The following is a 22,887-nucleotide window of genomic DNA, read 5'->3' as shown; positions in this document are numbered from 1 at the left end:
GAAAAAAATGCAAAAGAAGCATTCTTTTTATGACCAGAACAGGAAAAAAGAGCAGAATACAGTATTCCATAAAACCACTTTGCTCTGAAGTCAGAAAGGAAGTCAGTGAAGAAACATATTGTTACTTATAATATTTGTTATTGTATGCAGCCCAGAGTCACATTTGTGAGATGGGCAGCTATATAAATGTGAGAAATAAATAAATAAATATGAACACCAGGAACTCCTAAACTTTTTCTATATATTGTTATCATATTGAATGTACATGTATGAGTGTTAACTTAAAATATGCATATTTTGTTACTGAAATGGCTTTATTAATAGGACTTTGGAAATGTTGTCATAGGAATCAGTGTGTGATACTGTATTGTAAAAAAAAGAAACAGCAATCAATAGGCTTCATCTGAAGTTATCTTTCACAACAACCAATATAAATCTGCCATTCTTATAACAAAATAATTATTTTATTAGAACAAAGAGAAAATAACACTAATATAATTACTTAACTGATACCATTATACTAGTTGAACATGACTAATGAGATTATCCTGTGTCTTTGTTACATTTGCAAAATACTACAGCACATTTAATTACATTAAGATTATCAGCTCTACCCTAAGGCTTTTGCCAATAGAAAGATTCTCCATTTATGGAGAGCACCAAGAGGATATCTTGACTGGTGAAAATGGGGAACAATTTTTACTTATTTGCTCTCACATGCATTTTTCTGAATAAAGCATTTCCTAAGCTGTTCAAATCAGATTTTAAATGTCCACTGAAAAGAGCAGCCCATGAGATTACAGTCACTTAACTAGAACCATAGCAGAGAGGACAAATTACTGTTTTGCAATATATGTTATGGAGCTATTTTTTATACATGAATTTCATATTGAATTGGACTGAGGTTAGAGTTAAATAAAAATGCCACCTTCTGCCCTCCCAACCAAAAAAAATCTGCTTATTCATTAGCAAAATATGGAGGTGTGAGAACAGATGATTAGGTAGAATCTCATAAGCATAAATAATTTACCAGTTAGTACACTGTTTACTGCTGCTGCCTTTTATTTTTAATCTGTGATTGTATATCTTTCAACAATATTCTTGAAGGCAGAACTTTATGAAAGACAGGTTACCATTTTAAAAATCATATGATCAAATAAAATGTACCTTAGTTTGGTCAGCATATATTGCCAAGGTTTTTTTTCCCTTATAGTTTAATATCAAAAACCAAGTATTCTCTCTAATAGGATAGGCAGCTGAGTTACCAAACTGTTAAGAAAGTCAGAAGTGCTGCTAACAGTACAGACCAGAGACCACAGAATACTAGAATTCAAAGTCAGAGCAAAATTCCTGCACAGAGTTCAAACAGAGGTTGGGGTATCAAACAACGTTCAAAGATTACAGAGTCAGAGTATCAACAAATCAAGGAGAGCCAAAAGCTAACAGGCACCCCAAAATGTCTGAGAAGGTTTAAAAATAGAGCTACCATATCCCATCTTGTATTACTGCCAGCTGTTAGGCCTTCAAAATACATTCCTTCTAATGAGGGGAAAACTTTACTCACAAGGAAAGCTGTTATGTAGCCATACTCTGAATCTTGGGCTTGAATCCACAAGCTCTTACACTCTCATGGGCTTTGGCCACTCACTCAGTCTTGTATTTCACACATTTTTTTATTTAGGGATATAAATATGTCATGATAAAGTGCATCAAAGAATAGGTCAGACATAGCTGTTGAAGTCAAGAGTCCCCCCCCCCATACCAGTTACTGAGGCTTCAGCCTTCTAACTGGGAGGCTCCATTAATTCACAATTGAGGTTCATATGATTTCATGTCTTCCAGGTGGTTCCCACCTATCCCCTATACTACCAATTACCAGTCTCATAAGGTTTTCCTTCTTTAGGGCTTGATTAGCCCCTTTTTTCTTCTAACCATAAGAAGAGTCAGCTTTATTTGGGACTGTTCTCAACCATAGCTATATTCTTTATGCAGTTTCCTGCATTCTTGACCATATTGTGAAAACGGATCATATCCTGCAAGGTCAAGCGAAGGTCTCTTGAAGACCTTAAAAAAATAATCTTAAGGGAACTCCCTTGCTACTTGATTGACTAAGGGTACTGACTGAATACTTGAATTTCAAGACACAGCAGGTAACAAAGACAAGCCCCCTTCCCATTCTTGTGTAGAGCATAGCAACAATGTTTTAGATGGCCAATAAAGCCAGCCAAACTCTGTTGTTCCCTGAAAACTGATTTTTATCAAGCTGATCATAGCCTAAATATTGCTGAAGAATTTGAATATGGGTTAAAATAATATATCTGCAAACATACTATTTATTTAAAGGGAAGAATGTATGTGCATATCTAACAAATCACAACTTTCACTGCTTAATGAATTAACTTTTTTATACAATACTATTGTGATTGAAAGGTATTAGCAACAGTTGAAATGGAGGCTAAATTGATCAGATGTTGCTAGATGAAAGGGCTGAAGCTGAGTCAGGAACCAGTGATTCTTAGCCAGATGGAAGAGAAGCCTCCAATTCGCAACATCAGCAAAGGATCAATCAAAAATCCATTGACTGAGAACAAGCAGCAGGAAAAGGCCTAGGATTTAATCCCTGGACCTGATACACATACACATATTGATTCCTGCATTTGGCAGATATTCTGCATATATGACCTCTTTTATGTTTAAAATAAACCAACTTCTGTACCTGGGTCAAGTTTGTGAAACCTCTACTGTAGCGAGTTAATAAATGAGAGGTTGAATTTCTGGAGAGTAAAGATTTATTGTTGTGTCTGGTGTGAAGTTTGAAGGAAAGCACTTGCCTATTAGCCCTTAAGAAATATTTTTCATAGCTTGTAATAAGCAAGATTACTTTAATTTACTTTTAAATAAGATAAGACAGATAATTATTGTTTTAATACTGGGTGTATTAACTGATTACACAGGTCTTCTAAATGCCAGGTCATGGTCTCCTATTAGTACTGATGCTTTGGCAATTCTGGCTGGTCATGCTTTCTTAGATTAAAAAATTGAAACTTCTTCCATAAATTAATATTTGTGCTGTTGCTAGCCTGCAATCTATAAAAGATCTGGGCTTCAGTGTGAAAATCATTATAGCTGTAGTATTTCAGCCCTTAGATAATACAGACATTATGACTATTGGCTCTGCTAGTTGGGATTGTAGGGAGTTGCAATCCAACACACTGAAGGATAGAAAGTTTAGGAAGCGGCTATTCAAAGACCATTTTAACTTATGGAGCTTCTTACAGTATTATTGCAGGCAGGAATGTCTAACTTTTCTTCATCAAACTTAAAAAGCTGGACAGTTTTTTTAGATAAAACTATGCTAGTGCAAGAGTTGTGTCTGAAGTAGTATGGTACAAATATCTGTTAGTATAGCTTCCATAGTTTCTGCTGAGAAGGCATGCCAAATAACAGCAAAATACTTCATTCCTGCTTATGGTTAAAAAATAAAACTTAAATGGAATAATAAGCCTTTTAAAAATATAATTCAAATTATATAAAATAATTTATATAATTATTAAATAATTAAAAATACAGTCATTTTATGCAACCAAAAGAACACTGGCAAACTTAAGATGTTTAGAGAGCAAGAGGTATTAATAATCATAAGAGCATCAAAGTGTGCTTGTGATGGAAATGACTATTGCAGGGAATCTTAACATTGCAAATAGAAGAGAAGAGAATACAGTTTACAGTATAACAGACAAGTTCTAAAATCCCATCTCTTCACTTTAACTTTCAATTAATTAAAAAAAAAGCTGCAAAAGGATACATATGTACTCTTTAATATACAAGATTGTAATTAATATAACATCAATTTCAAATTTATTATTATCTATTAAAGAATAAATAATATTACAGCTTTCTAATCTAAACTCATGTGTTTTAAATTACTTTGCTATAACTAATAAGCATTCTAGTATCAAGAGTACAACCTTACACAGCATTTTTGGAATGTAAATCATCATCAATTTTAATACATATGCAACAGCAAATCTTTATAATTACTAGGTGCATTTTGAATCACTTTTATGGTTACTGCTCAAGAACCATTAAAAATCCAAAACACTGCACTGCACAGGATATAAAGCTAGAATTATGATGCACTACAAGCTTTAATTGAAATCCATAAATTTCCACACCAGCATTCAAAGTTATTTTGACGTGGGAATTAGTGTCATGCAGAAATGACTTTGAAAACATTTACTTTGTCTTCCAAAGTGATTAAGGCAGCAAGACCCAGATTCCACTTTAGTGCTTGATAAGCTAAAAGTGCACAGATAACACTAATAATTTGGTTTAAGCTTATGTTTAACATGAGTGCATGAATAGACTAAATGAGAAGCAATGCAGATATAACACCAATTCAAAGGTTCATCTCTATACCCTAAAGCCCTTTCTCTGGTGTATTTTAAAAAAGGACATGAAAGATTTTTAAAATTCAGACTCAGTATAACTTCAATACATTATTTAGTGACAGCTATCATTTAATGGTTAAGCAATCATACCTTATGACAAAATGACAGATAACTGGAAATGTGAAAATTAAATTTCACTACTTGCTTTCATTAGTTTGCCCTGAAGTACACAGCACTAGTTTTAAAACTGAAATCTGTTTTCACTGCAAGTACATGAAACATACCCAATTTTTGCAAGTTCTGTTTGTGTTGTTGAGGGAAAAAAGCTGTTATGAGCAAGCTACATTTTTCTGAAGTAGCAGCAAACTAGCATCCACGCTTTGCACAAAGCCAAGTGGGCAGCTAGAAGAGGAAACCCCTTCCTCCATCACAGAACTTCATCAAGCTGTTTTAAAGAAACCCACCATCCTCATTTTTTCTTTGCTAGCCCAGAGCAGATTAGTAAACATTTTTGTAGGCTAGTAGATTTCATGAGCTTTCCTGTGCTGACATTGATTTATAAAGGGCCGGGAGGCAGATGCTTGATACTTAACATTTATTTGTGAATAAATAGACTTTGGTTGAAATATTTGCCCCAAAACTGAGTCTCTGTTTTTGTGCTAAAGAGCTTCATTTAAACAAAACCTGGCAGGCTTCTGCTTCATACACTGTACCACAATATTAATGTGGTGAATATGTAAGCCTCTATGAAGACTAGAACAGATTTACTGTGCCATTTGAAGCTTTAAATTTCACAAGAAGAAACATGTCACCTGCTTCAGGCACAGAAAACTAATAAGCTGAACCACGGATGACATTCTTCTTTCCCAACTTAAGGTAAGAAAAGTATCAGAGGAAAAGGATACCCGGTGGCAGAAAATGATCAGGATAATAACTATCAGATTTTTATTTTAAGATTTTTTTTCCAGTTATTTTACATACTCTCTCAATTACTTAATTACTTTACTCCTCATTCTCTCTATAGCTAAGATCAAAACCAGAAATATAAAAGCAAAATGCTGGAAAATGGGACCAAAGTTTCATGTTACAGAACTCCCCCAGATGTAATTAGAGAATTAAAAGAAGAAGATTATTGGAGAAAATGCTTATCTGGGTGATGATTGCTGGTGAGGCAATAAAAAAAAATAGAGAGCAAACCCCAGCCCATTTTAGCACTGAAGATGTTACCTAGCTGGGTAATGAAATGTTTGCAAGAAAAGAACCAAGCTCAGGGAACCCCAAGGACTCCACAGTTCAACCCTGAGCTACACATATTCACCTCTATTGGTACCACATATGGGCGTTAAACACTTCAGACAATGCGCAAATGGGAGAAATTTGCATGCAGGCAAACCTCCACCAAAGAACAGCTATTTTTTCTACATGAATGCTTAAGACAGCATACCCTACCCAACAGCGTCAGATACAACCCCCCAATAAAGAGCACAGCTGGATGGAAGATAGCACATCAAAATGGATCGCCTCACCAGCAATCACCACCCAGATAAGCAACGGCCACCACCAGGCACACAATCAAGCAGCAAATCAAAGAACTACCAGAGGAGCAAAACAAAAAACCCCACCCCCACCAGCACTGGCAAGGCAGGCCACAGCACATAAATAGAGAGCAAACCCCATCCCATTCTAGCACTGAAGATGTTACCTAGCTGGGTAATGAAACATTTGCAAGAAAAGAACCAAGCTCAGAGAACCCCAAGGACTCCACAGTTCAACCCTGAGCTACACATATTCACCTCTATTGATAAAATTGGTTGTATTTTTTAAACAATTACTCTTTTAAAAATTGGAAAAAGATGATAACTGGTATCAATGTAGAATCTAATGCACAATCTAAGGTAGTTGTGATCACTAACAAATGTGCAAAGCTCCCAGTGACAGCTATGGAAAAGGAAATCAATTTATGAATAGATGTGAAATGAGCAAATGTTGAAGATACATGAAGTCAGTCATATAAGAAGATAAATAGCAATAATTCTGATTAGAACTTGGCTCCAAATGCAGAATTAAATATTCTAGAAAGGTTTTATCTTTATACTTCCACTGAAGTATACAGGATATACCAGGACATGAGCAACTTAAATATGCGAGAAATGAAGAAACATACCATTCTCCATCCAGCTTAGAAAAAAAAAATCAGATATTGTTAAGGATAGGAATCTTTTTTTCAGAATTCTCCCTTTTCATGAAAATCAGTTCTTAAGTGTTCTTAAGTATAAAACTATGAAAAAACCCTGATAGAACTGAAAGAAATAGAGTAAGAAGACACAGAATTAATGCTGTTTTTTAATGATCATGCACTCTTGATAATGTCCCCTCATTGTCCCTCAGCAGTGAAGCAGATGAAGAGATTTAATAATTTTGAAATTAAATTGAGCAGCTTTTTGATGATACTGGAAGCTCAACTATGCCAATCAATATTGTTCAAAATAAATAATGGAAGTATATCATAAATATCATGTATATATTGGTATAACAAGCAATTCACGATGCAGGATCCAGTTTGCTTTCTCCAATGGATGTTTTTCTGTTCACAGGATAAGTCGTTTGGCTCCAGTATAACTCATTTTACTTCTGATATTATATGCTCTAGTCTTTTTGTTCATGGGAATATTTCCTAAGTTACAGGTGAAAACATTAATCTAACTCTAAAATAATATCTAAAAATATCTAATCTAACTCTAAAATAAATTGTATATACAATTTCAAAAAAAGTAAACATGGGATCTTTATTTTATCTCAAGGAAACAGTATATTTTATTTCTCTAGGCAAGAAATAGGTTGGAGTCAAACAACTGAATGCATTGTTGGCAGAATTTAGCTATATATCTGAACTTCTATTTCTGCAAAAAAGAACATACTTCTTATTCTATAAATATTAAACAGATGAATTGTCTAGAAACTCTGTAAAAAGTTTTTGCAACTAATACTATAGAATCCACACCAAAAAAAAAAAATGCAGTAGAAAATTACATTGTATAGAACATGCTGCTTTAGCCACAATCATAGACATATTTTTCTCCATCTGCATGAGTTTTCATTTTTATGTCTTAAGAGCTAGTTCAGTTTTCTCTGTTTAGAGAACACTTACCCACCAGCATTCATTAATAATGTTTGAATACAAGCAAAATGTATATTCCTGCATCACAGATCATAATTTTATGATGTTTTTAAAATCTATGTTAAATCTTCTAAAGTTTGTTAGAAATTTTATAAAATTATTTGCACTGAGATGGATATATTTAATATGTGCCTCTCTTTCAGAATTTTTTTTTGTTTTTTGGCTCATACAGTGTACAATTCTCCACAGGGAAAAAAATGGAATAAAGTTTCTCAAGAATGGATCAGGTCAGGTCATTTATTTCAATTAGAAGCTCTAATTAAATTTCACTAAACTATCAGATACTAATTAGTCTATATGTAAGATAAATAGAATGCCTAATTCCTCTTGACATGTCCCATAGTTGTGCAACCCTGACTTTTTGTTTTACATTAAAAAAAAAACTCCAACTTCCACTCATTTTTAATAATTTGTTGGCCATTTTAACCATTCTTTATTAGCTATATAATTAGTATTCATTAGCTGTATAAATTCCCATCACTGCTGCTTTTTAAACACAATATGGAATAGTTTGCTTGAGCTAGAATGAAACTGAATTCACCATACCTTGATGGCTGACTGGTAAAATTCATTTTTCAACCCTGCCTGCATAAATCATTGTTATCTATCACATTCTTCACACAGGTTTTAGAAACAAATATCCTTCCTTACTTTACCTGAACAGTCCTGAAACAGAATGCTTATTCCTCTGTGTTTGGAAATCTTTTGTAGTTTACTCCAAGCAGAGCACAACTATGAAAATTACTACATAAACAAACAGATGCCTGCCACAGCTGCCTGATTAGCACATGGCATCAAAAAGAAGAAAAAATACTCCTTTAATTGTATTGATTCATTCCTGAAGCCACAATGCCTAACTAAATATTAACAATAAAAGTTGCAACCAAATACTACTAAGAAAGCTACTTGAACTCCATCTTCATGGCTGATTCATAGGATCATGCAGTTGGAAGGAGCTTTTTAGGCCACTGAGTCCAACCCCTATTCAGTGTGGGAGCCCAATCCACAGCTTCCCTGATAAACAATCTCTCCTCAAATAAATCGAGCAAGCAGGAGCTCGCCATCATTTTCAGTAAAAATGGTTACACTGCTAGGTTGTTCTGAACATTCAACAGAATAAACCATTATTTCCGTCTTAACCCTAGGACAGGAGAAAACAGATCTTGACATCTTCTGTGTGACGCCCTTTCAGATACTTCAGGTACGGTACTCAGCCTTTTGTCAAGACTAAAAATATGCAGTTCTCCAAGCCTCTCTTTGTAAGACTTAAGAAAGTATTATGGTGCAGTCCTACATACATTTCTCAACACTGTTGGCCTCAATCCTGACTAAACATGCATAAGATAAAATTGTAAATCAGTTTAATGCACAGTGTGCACAGTTTTCAAATTTAAATCTTTTTTTTATCCAAAGTTCCTTATTTCAAGTGTGAAACAGTTGTTTCAAGTCAGTAATGAACTGTTTTTATCTCTTTGGAAACAGCTATGTTTTAAGCTCAAAGCATTTCCAAACAGAACAAAACAGCTTGTTTCAAACACATTAAAATGCTGCTTTAAATATGAATTAACAGTTTCATGCTTGAAACAGGGCATTTTGAATTCAAATAATTTGAAACAAAATGTTTTCTACACCCCTAGGGTGATCCTCTATTTCAAGGCTCATTCTTTTATTTTGACATTTTATTAGCCTATATTTGGGGAAATAGTTGTATCAATGCACATAAATTCAACCAAATGCATGCACTTTTAGTGCAAAGTGAGAGAAAACAAGCTGCTTCAAGCTGTCCTAAAAGTAAAATACAAAGCCAGCCTCTCTATCCTGAGAAACGTTCCATAGGCGGGGTTGCCAAGGAAAAGTAAAATTTTCCAACCTCCATGAAACTTAATGGTGGGATAGCAAGTAGGGCCTCTAAAGATGATCTGCAGAGGTACATGTTTCTTCAGATTAACTGGTCCTAAACTGATTTTTGAGATCAAAACCAATTTATGACCGAGTCCAAATTGAAACTGGAAATATCCTAACAGTCTTTAGAAATGGTACTAATAAGACTGGTGATTGGATAGTGTAACCCTAGCCCTAGCACATTCAAAGCCAGCCCTAAGTAGAGTAGTGCATGAATAATTGAGGCTACTCTACTTTTCTGTAATAGGATCACATTTAAAATGACAATGAAAGTGTATTGGAGACACTACAGTTCTGTAATGGTATGTGATAATGACCTTGAGAGACAGGAGGGAGAGCCACAGACTGGACAACCAGTGTGTAAAAGATATCTCAGCCCACAGGAGGGAGAGTGTGGGAAACATTTCAGAAGGGACCCTCCCTAGTTTTCCAGAGAGTAAAAGGAAAGGAGGTAAGAAATACTTTCAGTCTTGAAAGATTCTGTCATTGTAACCTTAAAATAAAGATAGAGCTAGTACTCTTTGTTGTGCTTCTTGCCTGGACTACCTCGCAAGGCTAACAAATTCAAACCTCTGGATAGTATCTTGATGGAAAATCTTGGTACTCCACAGATTAAAGTTCAACAGACATGAAAAAGAAAATATCCAAGTGTCATCACTTTACTATGATCTGAGCCATAAAACTACCCAGCTAGCAGTACAGAAGAATGCAATGATCAATTATCTCAAAAGCACTGAGAAATCCAGGAGAATTCAAGCCTTATCCACATAGTCTGTTTACCAGAGTGTGATAAGACCCACTTACCATTTGCTGAGGACATGTCCTCACAGTGGAGCCTCCACCTTATAGGAAGACCATTGCTGAAGCAGGCTAAGATGTCCTGATATGTATGTAGTATTTTCCCTGGGAAATGGAAAGCCACTCCCCATCTGGATAATCCATAGCACATGAATAATGCTTGAAGTGATGCATTCAAGGGCACCAATCTGTTTGGCTAAAAGTGGCCTGGCGGGTCTGCTGTCGATCACCCCTTCTATCTCGTTCCTTTGCCCAGTGCCAAGCATCAGTGGTTCTGCAGTGCTGTTTTCACTGCAAGTGAAACCAGAATCCTGTTTGTTACACACACTTGCTTGATTTTTTAAATTTATTTTTAATTGGTTGGTTAATCATCCACCCTAGAGAGTACAAAACCCCGAAACTGAGTAGCCCATCCTCGTTTTAATGCATATAATTGTACATGTAATTAAAAGGACTTGGGTCTTGTGCATCTATTGCCTGACTGGTGGGTGGGAAGTCCCTTCCCTGTGATCCCTGTTCTCACTGAAGCTTTGATTCCTCACTCCTACTCATGGAATGTTCTTCATAAAAGTTTGCTTTATTTTAGAATGTAACCTGATACGGATATGACTTCACCAAACAGACCCATTTTTTTTTTTCTCTCCCACCCTTCTGGATGACCAGAGGCATATGTAGGCTGTGATTTAATACAAAAATCTATAAAATGATTTCTCAGACTCTAGCTCTTCAATGTTTATCCAGCAGCTGCTCCTCAGCTGCACAACTCCATGCAACTACTAGATGGCAGCTGAGAAACAAAAATTTTGTCTCTTTCCTGCCACCTCATGGTCATTAGGTCAAATGACTGAACGTTCAATAATAATAATAATTTAGAAAAATTACATGGATGTAGCAGAGAGTGCCATACAGATGATAACATCTTTCACATACACAAAGCTACTCTCTTGAACTCTGATTCCAAGAATACTTATGTAGCAGTTGCATTTGGGCTGCACAAATCCAGATAACCACTACACTGCAGTTGAGAAGCAAACTCTTTGCTTCCATTTAGTGGCCTTTAGCTTGATAGGTCGATAGTCCCTTGGAAAAGAAGCAGAAGAAAATAGACTGGATAGAGTCCCTGGAGCTTACAAGAACTACCCCAGCACACATTCTATACAGCAGTTAGCAGTAATTTTTTGCACACTCAAATTTCAGCCAGAGAAAATGGGCAATCACTACCCTTTCAGTATCACATGTGCTGTATGGGATAGCAGCACAGCATGGCCTCATTCTGGATGTGTGTTAAGGGCACACTGTATGGAGAGTGTGTTTTATCTTGACATGATTTTCTCTCAGCCCCAGGATGGAAGTAAAACATAGCAAAGCAGCTGTGTGGATGGGCCTTAAGTGTCACACTCCCCATGTCCTTTTCTGGCATGAACCATCTACCCAAAGTGACCAATTTGGCAGCCATTCTAAGAGTTCAGAAATTATGGGGAAAGGATAAAGATCTCTAATACTTACAGAGTTCAGGATCCTGTAAGACAGCCAACGTTTTTATTAACAACAACAACAACAACAACGGAGAGCTCACAGAGCACGAAGAAGGTCAGATCAAATTCTTTTGTAAATTGTCATCAGTAAACTCTTTTAGGTAAGCCAGCTCTGTTTGTGATGTAGGATAGTGGCATTTTGCTGGAATCAGAGCTCCAGGAATAAAGATTTTGATTACAGTCACAAAATCACTCAGTGTATGTGTCTATGTGTGCCAAGTTTGAGCTTCTTTCCAAACATACTATGCATATTTGGCAATCTAATACTGTGTGTGTGTGAGAGAGAGGGAGAGAGGGAGAGAGGGAGAGACAGAGGTGCAGACAGACAGACTCAGGGATTTAAATCCTTGGACTTTTTCTCCTGTCTTTTCAAATCAATGGATTCCTAGCCAAGCTCCGAAGATCGATATCAGTTCCACATTTATACAACAGCTGTTTCTCACTTCAGTCACTTCAGCCTTACAAGACTTAGACCTTGGGAATCTGACCTGCCTGCACTCTTAGATCTGGAGGTGGAGGTGGAGGATGGAAGGACCATCTTGTCCTAACACTGGATGAAACACCTGGTAGTGATTTAAGATAGTATTACTCTGAGGTGGCATCTGAAATAGAGTGTCCAAGCACTAACTTCATTTTCATTCAGCAATTGGTTAAGATTTACATGCTCTGTAGGTATTGATGACTAATTAGTGGCCTACTGTAACCATTATACTGAAATTTATAATATGCTTTTTTTCTCCTATTACTTTTTAAATGTTTTTAATTTATGGTTTTACATTCTTACCAGTCCTGGAGTATTTTTCATGAACAATGGGCTACAAAAGGAAATTACAAATGAATGCTATCTTTAGTTACTAGAAATATTAAATACAGAAATGTGAAACAATATAGAACTTAATGAAATAACTAGGGGCATTTAGCTATTTTATGTTCAGTACCCTGAAATGTTGTGCTACATGTAAGTCAATTATTCCCTATATTCATCAGAATCAGCATTATTAAACTCCTTGACAAAGTGGGACAGAACTGTCTAACTGTAGTTTTTAAGTATTCTCCATTGGAAAATGTAAGGTATTTTAAAGAAGTGTAAGCAACAATATTTTCTGATTTTCTAACATCTTCCATATACCTGACAATATTTTATCATTATCATAGAAGGAAATTAATGGACACAATATTCATTACAAAAATATAAAATTGAAAATGAAAATATTTTTATGTTGTCAAGTCAGAAGGTATTACCAAGATTTATCTTTTATGTTTGTACCTCCAAAAATAATTTCAGACTAAATTATCAGTAAAAGGACACACCAGATAATAGGCAAATTGCTTCAGAAAATTATTCATTTACAGTGGATACAAGAGTTCACACGCCATATTTGCCAATTCATATTAGACATCTGGTACACTGAATATGGGTTGCTATTACTCTTTTGTTGCTATAATCTGTCCAAAACTGGGGTAAAAGGAAATATTTTGTTCCTTCATCTTTTAGTGTCACAATATACAATATTCCCATTTGTACTCCTACTCTATTCCTACAGATTGCATGGCTGAACTTTGTGTATGTGTGTACCTTTTACAATTATTTCTGAATTATTTTGACCTACATTTCACAACTAACATAGCTCTTCCTTAACACCTTTTCATTTCATCTCAGTTTATAGTATACCTCCATTTGGTAGACTGACATTACATATCTTCCTTCAAATTTTTACTTCCATTCATTCATTTATTTGCATTTAGAACTGTTTTTTCCTGCATGCTGGCTAGTCATATCCATTATCCATGACAACTGTGAAATATATGTTTTCTGAGCTCAATGCCCATCTGTGAGAAGCTTATAATATTATAGACTTACATTACATATACAAGATTGCGATAACGATTTTACCTGTCACTCACATAAACCAATTCTGCAGTGAAAGTAGATTAACTTGAACTTCACACACAGTGCTATTTGGTTTATTAAAATAAACATTCTGTAATTGTCTGCTCCTTGTACAGAAGCATGATTTTAAAAATGTCTCAAAATTCAAGGCAATTGTTGAATGCAATAAAAAAAAAACTTGCAGATACTTGACACTTCCTTAAAAATCATCACAGCTGATAGTGATTGTCAATAGCCTCAATGCCATGGACTTTTTTTTTTTTGCATAAAAGGAGAACAAACTTGGATGATTACCTGCAATCATATATCATGTGTTTTCTTGGCAATCACTTTCACTGCAGTGCCACTTACTTTCAAATAAGCATGTACAGGAATGGGGTACAACTTTCAGTAAAAGAGTAACTATAAACATGCATCATGTAACTGTTTCTCTTAATTCAAGATTTCTTTGTTGATTGTATCAGTTTCACACACCTCAACAGATGTATTATAAATATTTCCATTTTACGCTCTTGAGATTCAGATAACTCTTATCAGACAGACTTTCCTCTATCAAGAATTAAATTGAAATATTAAGAAACACTACTGGCATCATCATACTGCCATCTTTTTTCACAGATATTCCAATATAAGTGCAAGGTAATGCAACTTCACTGAACCATTATGAGACTTATGTTATCTGCTTATATTCATATTTAACTATTTTCACATGAGAAATGGATTATACTGAAACTGGAATCCACAGTCAAACTTTTAACTGCACATGGAAGAAAACAACTTCTCCAACACCGAAACAAACCCAACTTTCTAATTACAAACTTACAACAAGTAAACTCAAATTGGCGAAGAAAGCGAAAAAGTTCTCTCTTTGCAAAGCGTGTTCTCCATCAAACGAGGAGACTCGAGTAATTACGTAGCAACGATAACAAGAAAACCAGCAACACCAACATGATTTAAGGCACAGCGCTCCTGCCTTACCTTGCTGGAATAGGGGGGCTTGCTGAGGGTGATCCCATCCCGGATGAGTTTATCCCTAATCATGATTTTCAGTCTGAGTTTGGGGTAAGTGGTCAGCTCCTTGCCGCTGAGTCCCATTTTCCGCGGCGCCCCCTTTTTCCCCCGAAGGTGACCCGGCGATGGGACCTTACGGAGTGGCTCCTTCCTCGCCTTGGTTTCGCGCTGCTCCTCCCCGCTTCTGGGGTAGATCTCGGGCCCTGGCGAGCTCCGCCGAGGTGGCTGCGGCTCCAAGGTGAAGTAGAGGCCGGCGGTGGTCTCGTCTTCCTCCTTCAGCCTCCGCACGGCTTCGTGGAGACGGCGCCTGTGCTGTGGCATCGACACCCCGATCGCATCCAGGTCCGGCTCCCCGATTTGCTTGCACACCTCCAGATCATCGTAGCCATTATCCACAAAAGACTCGGCGTACTGGGTGAGTTTCAGGGTCTTCAACCACTCGTAAACGACGTTGGCGCACATGATGGAAGGGAGCCTGGGAGGCCGAATGAGGGGCGAATGGCAACTTTTGGAAATCCCGCAGCACCGCCGGCGGAGAAGGAAAACCCCGGGACCCAAATCCAGACGTGACAGGCATCAGCGGAGAGAAACGCCGAAACTCATATTCGGCGATGCACCGTCCCCTGGACGCGAACGCAGATCCAGTCCCGGCGCGGTTGGAGCCCTGAATCTCAGGCGGCGCCAAGCAGACCCTCCGGCTAGTCCCTCTGCTCCTCCGTGCCCGGCTCTCAGAAGGGGCTACCGCGTCCGTCCATGCCCCCGAGCTTCCCGCCCGGCCCCATCGCCAACTGTAGGCAGGCGACCGCCTCTCTCGGCAACCGTCCGCGGCCCCCTGCTTTCTCGGGGGTCTCTCTTCTCTGGCGGCTCAGCGTTTCGTCTCCAGCCCTTCTCGCCTGTTGTTGCCCCTCAGCCGCGCACGCTCTGCCGTCTACACAGCACCGAGTGCTGTGCTCGTGTGCTTGCGCGCCTACATTTTAATCCAAGACCGTGTTAACGTGGGGCGGGAGGATCTGAGCAGACGCTCGCCCGTTTATGCAACAGCTGCCTCGCTGCTGCCAGTGCTCGCTCATCAATCCGTGCAAAAATGAGCACCCCAGACCTCTCGTCCTCCTCATCCAACAAGCCACCGTGTCATCCCCCGACCCTTCTTTTCTAAGTCATTTCCCTTGTTTCTCCTCATGACTTGAGGGGTGCAGAGAAGCCACTCGCTATATACCAAGCAAAGCCCAGAAAATCAAGTTTTCAGGCTCCCGCCTTTTTCGTACATTATAATCCCACCTTTCGCCGGGCACCCCGGAGAGCGCGCGCTCGTTATGCCGGTCACAGAACGAAGGCGCGAACGAAGGGAGGCGGCTCTGCATGTTTGAAAAAAGGTGCCTGAAAGTGCCACCGTTATTTGGAGAGGAGTGCACAGACCAAATAGTAAACAGCCAATGGCAACCTCTCCTTTCCACAGCATTACTGTCGGCTGGAAAAGAGGATTGGAGACGCTTTTCTCTTGGCAGCAGCCCGCCCCGCTCCAGCCAGGAATTCCGGGATCTCTTTACCCCTGAATAGTGCCATTTTGGGGCATGAGGGAAGCGTGCATTCAACAAAAAGCAGCAGCTGTGCCTAACTCGTCTCTTTCTCACCTTCAATTGCTTGTTCATGCTTCATTAAACAAGTTGGATTGCACACACCCTAAAATCAGAGCACGAGGAACAGCCTCTGCGCATATGCTGGCGTTTTCCTCACTTAAGCTTTTCCTTCCAGAATCCTCTGCAACCCCTCCCTGATGGTGTTTTATCTTGTCCCTGGCCCAGAATGCATGTTGCCAAACCACAGTAACAAGATATATTTAAAAAGCATGTATCTTTTTTATGGTCAGGTGACCTGTTGCATATTGACCATCACTATTCTGAAAACAATAGCAGACCTTTCATAAGGTCTTTAGTAGCAGAACACCATGAACGCAAGCTGCTATCACAGTTTATGGTGGCTCTTCTGTTTTATTTATATAGGGAGTGCTAGGTGGCACATTAACTGCTTGTGCGGAAAGGCACCTTCTCTGTGGCCCCAACCATGCTGCTAATCCAATAGTCATCAGTGGAGCTCTCCCTTAAATCATGGAGATTATATCCAGGTGCTCAAATCTTGTGTCATTCTGCTCAGACTTGCCAGCAAAGACTGCTGATGTGTAAGGGGTGCCTCCCTAACCCTCTCCTTGGGTGACAGATTTTTGTTTGTTTGTTTGAATTCATTAGCTGCCCAATTCCAATGAACTTCAATGGAATCCAGTTGGTTTAGATACCTCAAGCCTGTCCTCTAGTTTCCTCTTTGTGGCCCTTTCCTCACTAGTGCTTTGTAGTGTGTGCTAGTGTGGCCCAGCCTTTATTGTGGCAAGCAATAAAAAGACTATCTTTCTTACAAATTAATCAGCGCAGGGTAAGTTGCATGATGCAGGGTAGAAATTGGTAGTGAGGAAAGGCCTCCCAATGTTTCAAAGAGTTGTGCCCAGTCCTAATCACCAAGCAAATGGGTAGGAGACTACAGATGAGCAAAGGCAAGGGGGCTATTCCCCTGCAGAGAAAAGAACATGCAGGCTGTCTCTGAACAGCACAGTAAGCCAATCATCTCTTCTAGCTGCTCAGAAAATGGGCATGGAAGCCAAAATAGATGCACCCTTTGGACATTTTTCCCTTGCCCCAGAAATGGAAACATTCAGAAGAAATTCTCCAAGTTTGCAGAGGACTGGGCTTTACTGGCTGATGGTTCCATCGGCCTCTTGATTAACCTTTTTGCAGGAGCAGAGGAAGGGAAAAAGAGGAAATTGCTTCTGTTGTAGAACTCCTCTTCACCCACTGTTGTGGGGAATCATGTTTGGAAACACTCCTTTTTAAATATAGGTGTTCAGCTATGTTATTCATATCCCATTCATGCACAGTTTTTACTCTTGGATCAAGAAGTGCCATCAGATTCAGATCAATATTTTCTTCAGTGATGAAGCTGGGTGTGGTGGGAGGGGGAAGCAGTTGGTTCCCGAAGAGCAAAAAGTGGGGAGAGTTTCTAGAGTTTGATTTGCAGATTAAAATTATAGACCACCCAATTCTGGCTTTTCCATTAGCAGGCATCATCTCTTTCATTTCCTTCATTACAAGAAGGAGGAAGTGGCTGTCTTGATCATTCCTGCCATGGTTTTCGGGCATGTTTCACTTTTCTCTGTCCTGTTTCTCCCAGTTCTGTGAAGTCCGGATTTCCCACAATTTCAACCTATACAAGGCGTGGAGAGAGGGAAGGATGGCAGACTGCCTAGGGAATTAGGCAGGACGAATGGTTGTGAGGAGGATGCGGGTGCAAATAGCAACAGCATCTCCTTTAGGGGGGCAGGAAGTGGGGCAAGAGAAGTGCCACTGGCATGTAAGAGCTGCTGACTTCTCAAAGCTGCAGTGGCATTGCCAGCCGCAGAACAGAAAAGGCAAAGCCAGGATCATCGTGAGACTCTGACCCTTGATGTTTCTGCCCTTGTTTCACACCCCACTCCCTTGCCCCATATAGCTGGAAGAGCACCAGACCGGCATCCCTCTTTTCACCCTATGCTCGCAACTGGTCTTGGAAAAGGAAAATTGGAGGAGGAGCAGGCTTTGAACCATCAATAACATTGAAGCCTCCCTCCTTTTTTGAACTCTTCTAGGCTTGAAAAGGCAACGCTTGCAGAGATGGGAAGAAAGCATCTTGAACACGCTTTGCTTTAGACAAGAAGGAGGATAAAAAATGGCCTGGTGGGAGTTTGAGTTGTGCAGAAGAGTCAGAAAAACAAGCAAGAGGCAGCTTCGTTTGTACTTCCTCACTTTAAATGGGTGCTTTTCCCCTTTCAATACACATCATCCTTTCTCACTTATTTTTCACTCCCAACTCTGGGCTTGCAGCGCCTCCATCCGCCTGATGTAAAATGCAGCTCCTTCTCCCTTCAAGGCTGCTGCTGCTGCTGTATTTTATATAGTTTGTTTCCAGACAATATTTCCATAGGTAACAGGGAGAAGTATGAAACTGTGAAACCATGTGAATGTCCATCATAGTGTGTGAAAACTGCACAGGTAAGTGACATAAACCCATTTGCTTTGACACTGTATGAATCAAACTGTAAGAAAGGCATCAGATGCAAGGCTACCTGGACCCCTGAGAGCCTCAGAGAGCGGAAGCTTCTTCCAATGGGCCTTCCCAGGTGGCAGGAGAATGATACTTCAGCGCTCAACCTGGTCTTGAGAAAAATTGAAGCTCTAGATCCCTTTTCTTCTTCTGAATGGCCTTCATGTCCCTTGTGTCATGAAGAATGTATATTCTTAGACTAGTTTTTAATATTTTTAACCACCTGGCTTTTTATGTCTGTTTCAATTAAGGTGCTTTTAGTGGAGGCAAATGAAAACCTGACTTCCAGATCAGCCCAAGAAAAAAAGAATCTCTGACATACCCATGTGTGTAAAAATCAAAGTTTAATTTTTTGATAAAATATATTGCTGGGCTGAATTACTTTCAGTACACTTGTCTGTAAACTTTTAAAAACCTATTGTAGAGTAACACTCTTTAGTAAAATTTTGAGGCTGTTTTGAATAGAGATACATAAAGTGGTATTGCTTCTCAAACTCACTTGCATTGTTCTGTTGTATTTGTGGTCAATCTCAGATAATACATTCCAGAATGTAAGGTAATGTAATGGTGTGTTACACAGTAAATCAGTATTACTAGCCATGGAAGTGCTGGTTCCCTATTGAATAAAGTAAGAAGAACAAAGTATGTATTTCCACACAACACTGCAAGTTATTAGTGGAAAAGTTATTCTCCCTTCTACTTTTACCAAAGGCATATTAGGAACCCTAACAGCAAAGCCTTCAGAATTAGGTTTATCAGATTTGGGGTACAAAACTCCAAGCAATCCAAGTAGTTAAAAATATCTCTTTGTTGTTATTTCATGGTCATCTGGATGTTCACAGCTCAAATCTAGTAGCTCTATTCAAAATACATGCAGAAACCTGCTGTCTGTTGTAAATATCAGTGTATATTGCCCACTGGACTTTGGTGGATTTATTTATACATTCAACTGAAATTTCCTATTTAATGGGAAAATGTAATTTGAGTCCCTGCTGCATTATGCTGCATTATTAAAGATATTAGACTAAACTGTGATTTAAAAATATAAATAAAATTGTTTGCCATTTCCCTTTCTACACTAGGTTTATGATTTTTCCCTAAGCAGATATTTAAGGTACTGATTAATTAATATTTCCCTAGTGAGACACTGGAAATATTTTTTGCAGAGTTCCAAACCAATAGGCCAAATCTAAAATACATAGAAAACTATTGCTACCTTAATTTAAGAAAATTAAATTCTTTTGACTGATTCCAAGAAATATTTTGTTCTGATATACAAACTACCATATTACATTTGTAATCATAGCAATGAAAAGCATTACTATTCATAGTCTTCAGGTGCCTTCTGCACTGAATATTAGGCATAAAGTTACAATTTTTCACATTAGCCAAGCTTTGAATGAATAGTAATCAATGTGTTTTCAGCATTTGTTTTTGATTCTGCTGGAATTTTATGTTGTTACTTTTATAGTATTGTTCTTGTAAATTTACATTGATTTATAGATTTTATGTAAGACAACTTATAATACAAAATCCATTTTATTTTATTTTTATTTTAAAAGTAAACAAAGTACAATTCTGTATGTGAATTTGCATTATTTATCTGAGTATATAGGATTGCTTATTTATCAGGAGTAAAACCCACAGTTCTCAATAGGACAATTTTAAAACTAAAAGTAAGAAAAAGAGTAAAAAAAAACACCACCACCAAAGTGGTTGTCAGATGAATAAAGTTGTTCACCCTTGCCATAAACTGTAAACCATAGTAGCTGAATTCAGACAACTTATTACAGTAAAATCAAACAACCTCATTATAGCTTAAGTTTCATACAAGGTAGGAACTAACTAGGCTACAATTTTAGGTCCTTTACATCTTGCACTTTAAATTACTTGATCCATTGAAAGATGGGTCAAGAAGGAAGGTCTATTCTGCTAAAAGGTGGCTGCTCTGGGCCTACTTTGGCTAGTATCTTGACAAAAAGAACACAGTAACTGGGCAGACTTGAATGAGATGTCCCTAAACTTAATCCATTAATGAACTATGCAAAAAGGCATTCACACATAATCTTAGTAGTGAGTTCTGGAACTTGTGAACTAATCTAATCATATGCCAAACACATTTACCTCACTCAAAGCCAATGTCTCCTGCCCACAGGAGAAGCATCTAATTATACAGATGATATTCCAGCTCAAGGAAAAATATGTTGCAGGTGAGTTGAACTCTGGTATCTCTCTTTAGAAATGGAAGGGCTAAAAGGAAAGATGGATGCTCAGAACTAGAGATCATCCTTTTTACATTGAACGGATTCTGAAGGTCACTTTACATTGAACAAATTCTGATCATAGTAAACTCAGAACAATCCCAGATATAATTGCTGTGAATTTACCTTGAAGCAATGCTGGATGTAAGTCTAAGAGTGAACAAGGATTCTTAATGTCTTTCAATGCAAGATAAGTTTTGGAAGCTTGCATCTTGATGCAAAAACTGTTGTGTGGCAATCCCTTCGTACAATGAAGATATGGGATGTACTTTATATAATTGATGCAGGAATATATGATGAGTTTCATATGAAATAGTTGGCTTTCAACAAGCAATAATAGACCAAGAACTATCTCAAAAAGTTACAATTAAGGTGAAGATGAGGAAAGAAAACAGAGAATACTATTATTTGCCAATGGCACATCCTAGCATCTATTCTTCTACCACCAATTCCTGAATAGGCTGTAACTCTACCCTTGCCTCATATTGCTTGCATATATACAGCAGAGGCCATACTGAATAGTTTTGTGGGGCCAGTGATTTCTTCCTCTCTTATCCCAGCAGCTGGAAAAGGCTGACCAACATCAGCAAAAATTCAGTATAAATACTGAGATTCAGGAGGGAGCAAAGTGGGAGGGCCAGCTTTGAATTTTAAATATTGCTGGAGATCCAATTCAGGACAGTTAAGTTGCTTCTTGAAGGAATGGATAAATTGTAGGTTTCTATGACTTTCTATTTGTATTTAAACCATGGGCTAGAAAAATGGCTTAAATCTGTGCTCTTTCCACAGTGCAAATAAATGACATTTCTGAGTTTATTTCCTTACAGTTTTAGTAAATGGTTATTACTACTTGGGAGATTACCCTAACTCCCTTAAATGTGATTTGGGTCCAGTTTGTATGAAGGACTATGTAAAATGTTATCTTGTTGGTTTCTGAGGCTCTTCTGTGGACAGTAGAATGAAGGGGGCAAAACTGAAGCTTGAGACTGATAGAACATAGGGAATACCTGTTTGCTTTAAACTAGCTTAAATGTGCAGATTATTCTGTACCAGAGAGACTCACTAATTATCTGACTCACTAATTATATGAGAGAAAGGTATAAACCCCGGGTAAATACTATCTGTTCCTTGCCTCAAAATGATGGAAAGGTGGATCCAGGAGGAACTAGAGGCCAGTAACTCAATCGTCAATATCTGGGACGTTTCTAGAGCAGATAATAAAGAGATTGATCTTAAGTTTTTTTAAAAAAAAATTAATGCAATAATTAGTAGAAATTAGCATGCATTTGTGAATAAAAAGTCTTGCCAGAATTACCTCATTTTTAATTAGATAACTTCCTTGGCAGATTGTGGAATATAGAGATATAGATATATCTTGATTTCAACAAAGCAGTTGATAAAGTACTCCATGACATTCTGATGAGCAAGATGGATTAAATGTAGGTTGGACAGCATGACAATTAAGTGGATACATAGCTGACTTGAAAATAATACTTCCAAGAGTGTTCATTGCTGATTCTTCAAGATAAGTATTGAATGAGGTGCCATAAGACAACTCCTAAGTTCTGTACTCTTCAATATTTTTACTAATAAACTAGACAAAGAGATGGAAGGAATTTGCAAATGACAAAAAGTTGGGTGAACTTAATTACCTAGAAGATTAAAAATTACCTTGATTAGTTAGAAAAATAGACTGAAAATGATAGAATGAAATTTAACAGAGAGCTATATAACTTCACAAAGGGAACAAAAACCAAGTGCATGGGATGGGGAATATTTAGCCTGGTAATAGTAC

General features: G+C 37.9%; 1 protein-coding gene across 2 annotated transcripts in view; it reads right to left on the bottom strand.

Annotated features, from left to right (window-relative positions):
- The window catches only part of LOC103054560 (SAM and SH3 domain-containing protein 1), a 604,492-nt gene extending 588,438 nt beyond the window's left edge, over window positions 1-16,054 (bottom strand). Inside the window, exon 1 of one of the 2 annotated variants that reach the window (XM_088141819.1) lies at window positions 14,674-16,054. In XM_088141819.1, the coding sequence (XP_087997945.1) occupies window positions 14,674-15,168 (495 nt within the window). In that variant the 5' untranslated portion in view covers window positions 15,169-16,054. The remainder of the gene's footprint in view (window positions 1-14,673) is intronic. The other variant, XM_088141817.1, reaches the window with a different exon arrangement.
- Window positions 16,055-22,887: the final 6,833 nt, after the last annotated feature.

The sequence above is a fragment of the Python bivittatus genome, unplaced genomic scaffold (assembly GCF_059951505.1).
Source record: "Python bivittatus isolate LINGU-HERP-01145 unplaced genomic scaffold, Pbiv_v1 ctg000020_np1212, whole genome shotgun sequence".
Taxonomy (NCBI): Eukaryota; Metazoa; Chordata; class Lepidosauria; order Squamata; family Pythonidae; genus Python; species Python bivittatus.
This window is presented reverse-complemented; position numbering and strand designations above follow the sequence as displayed.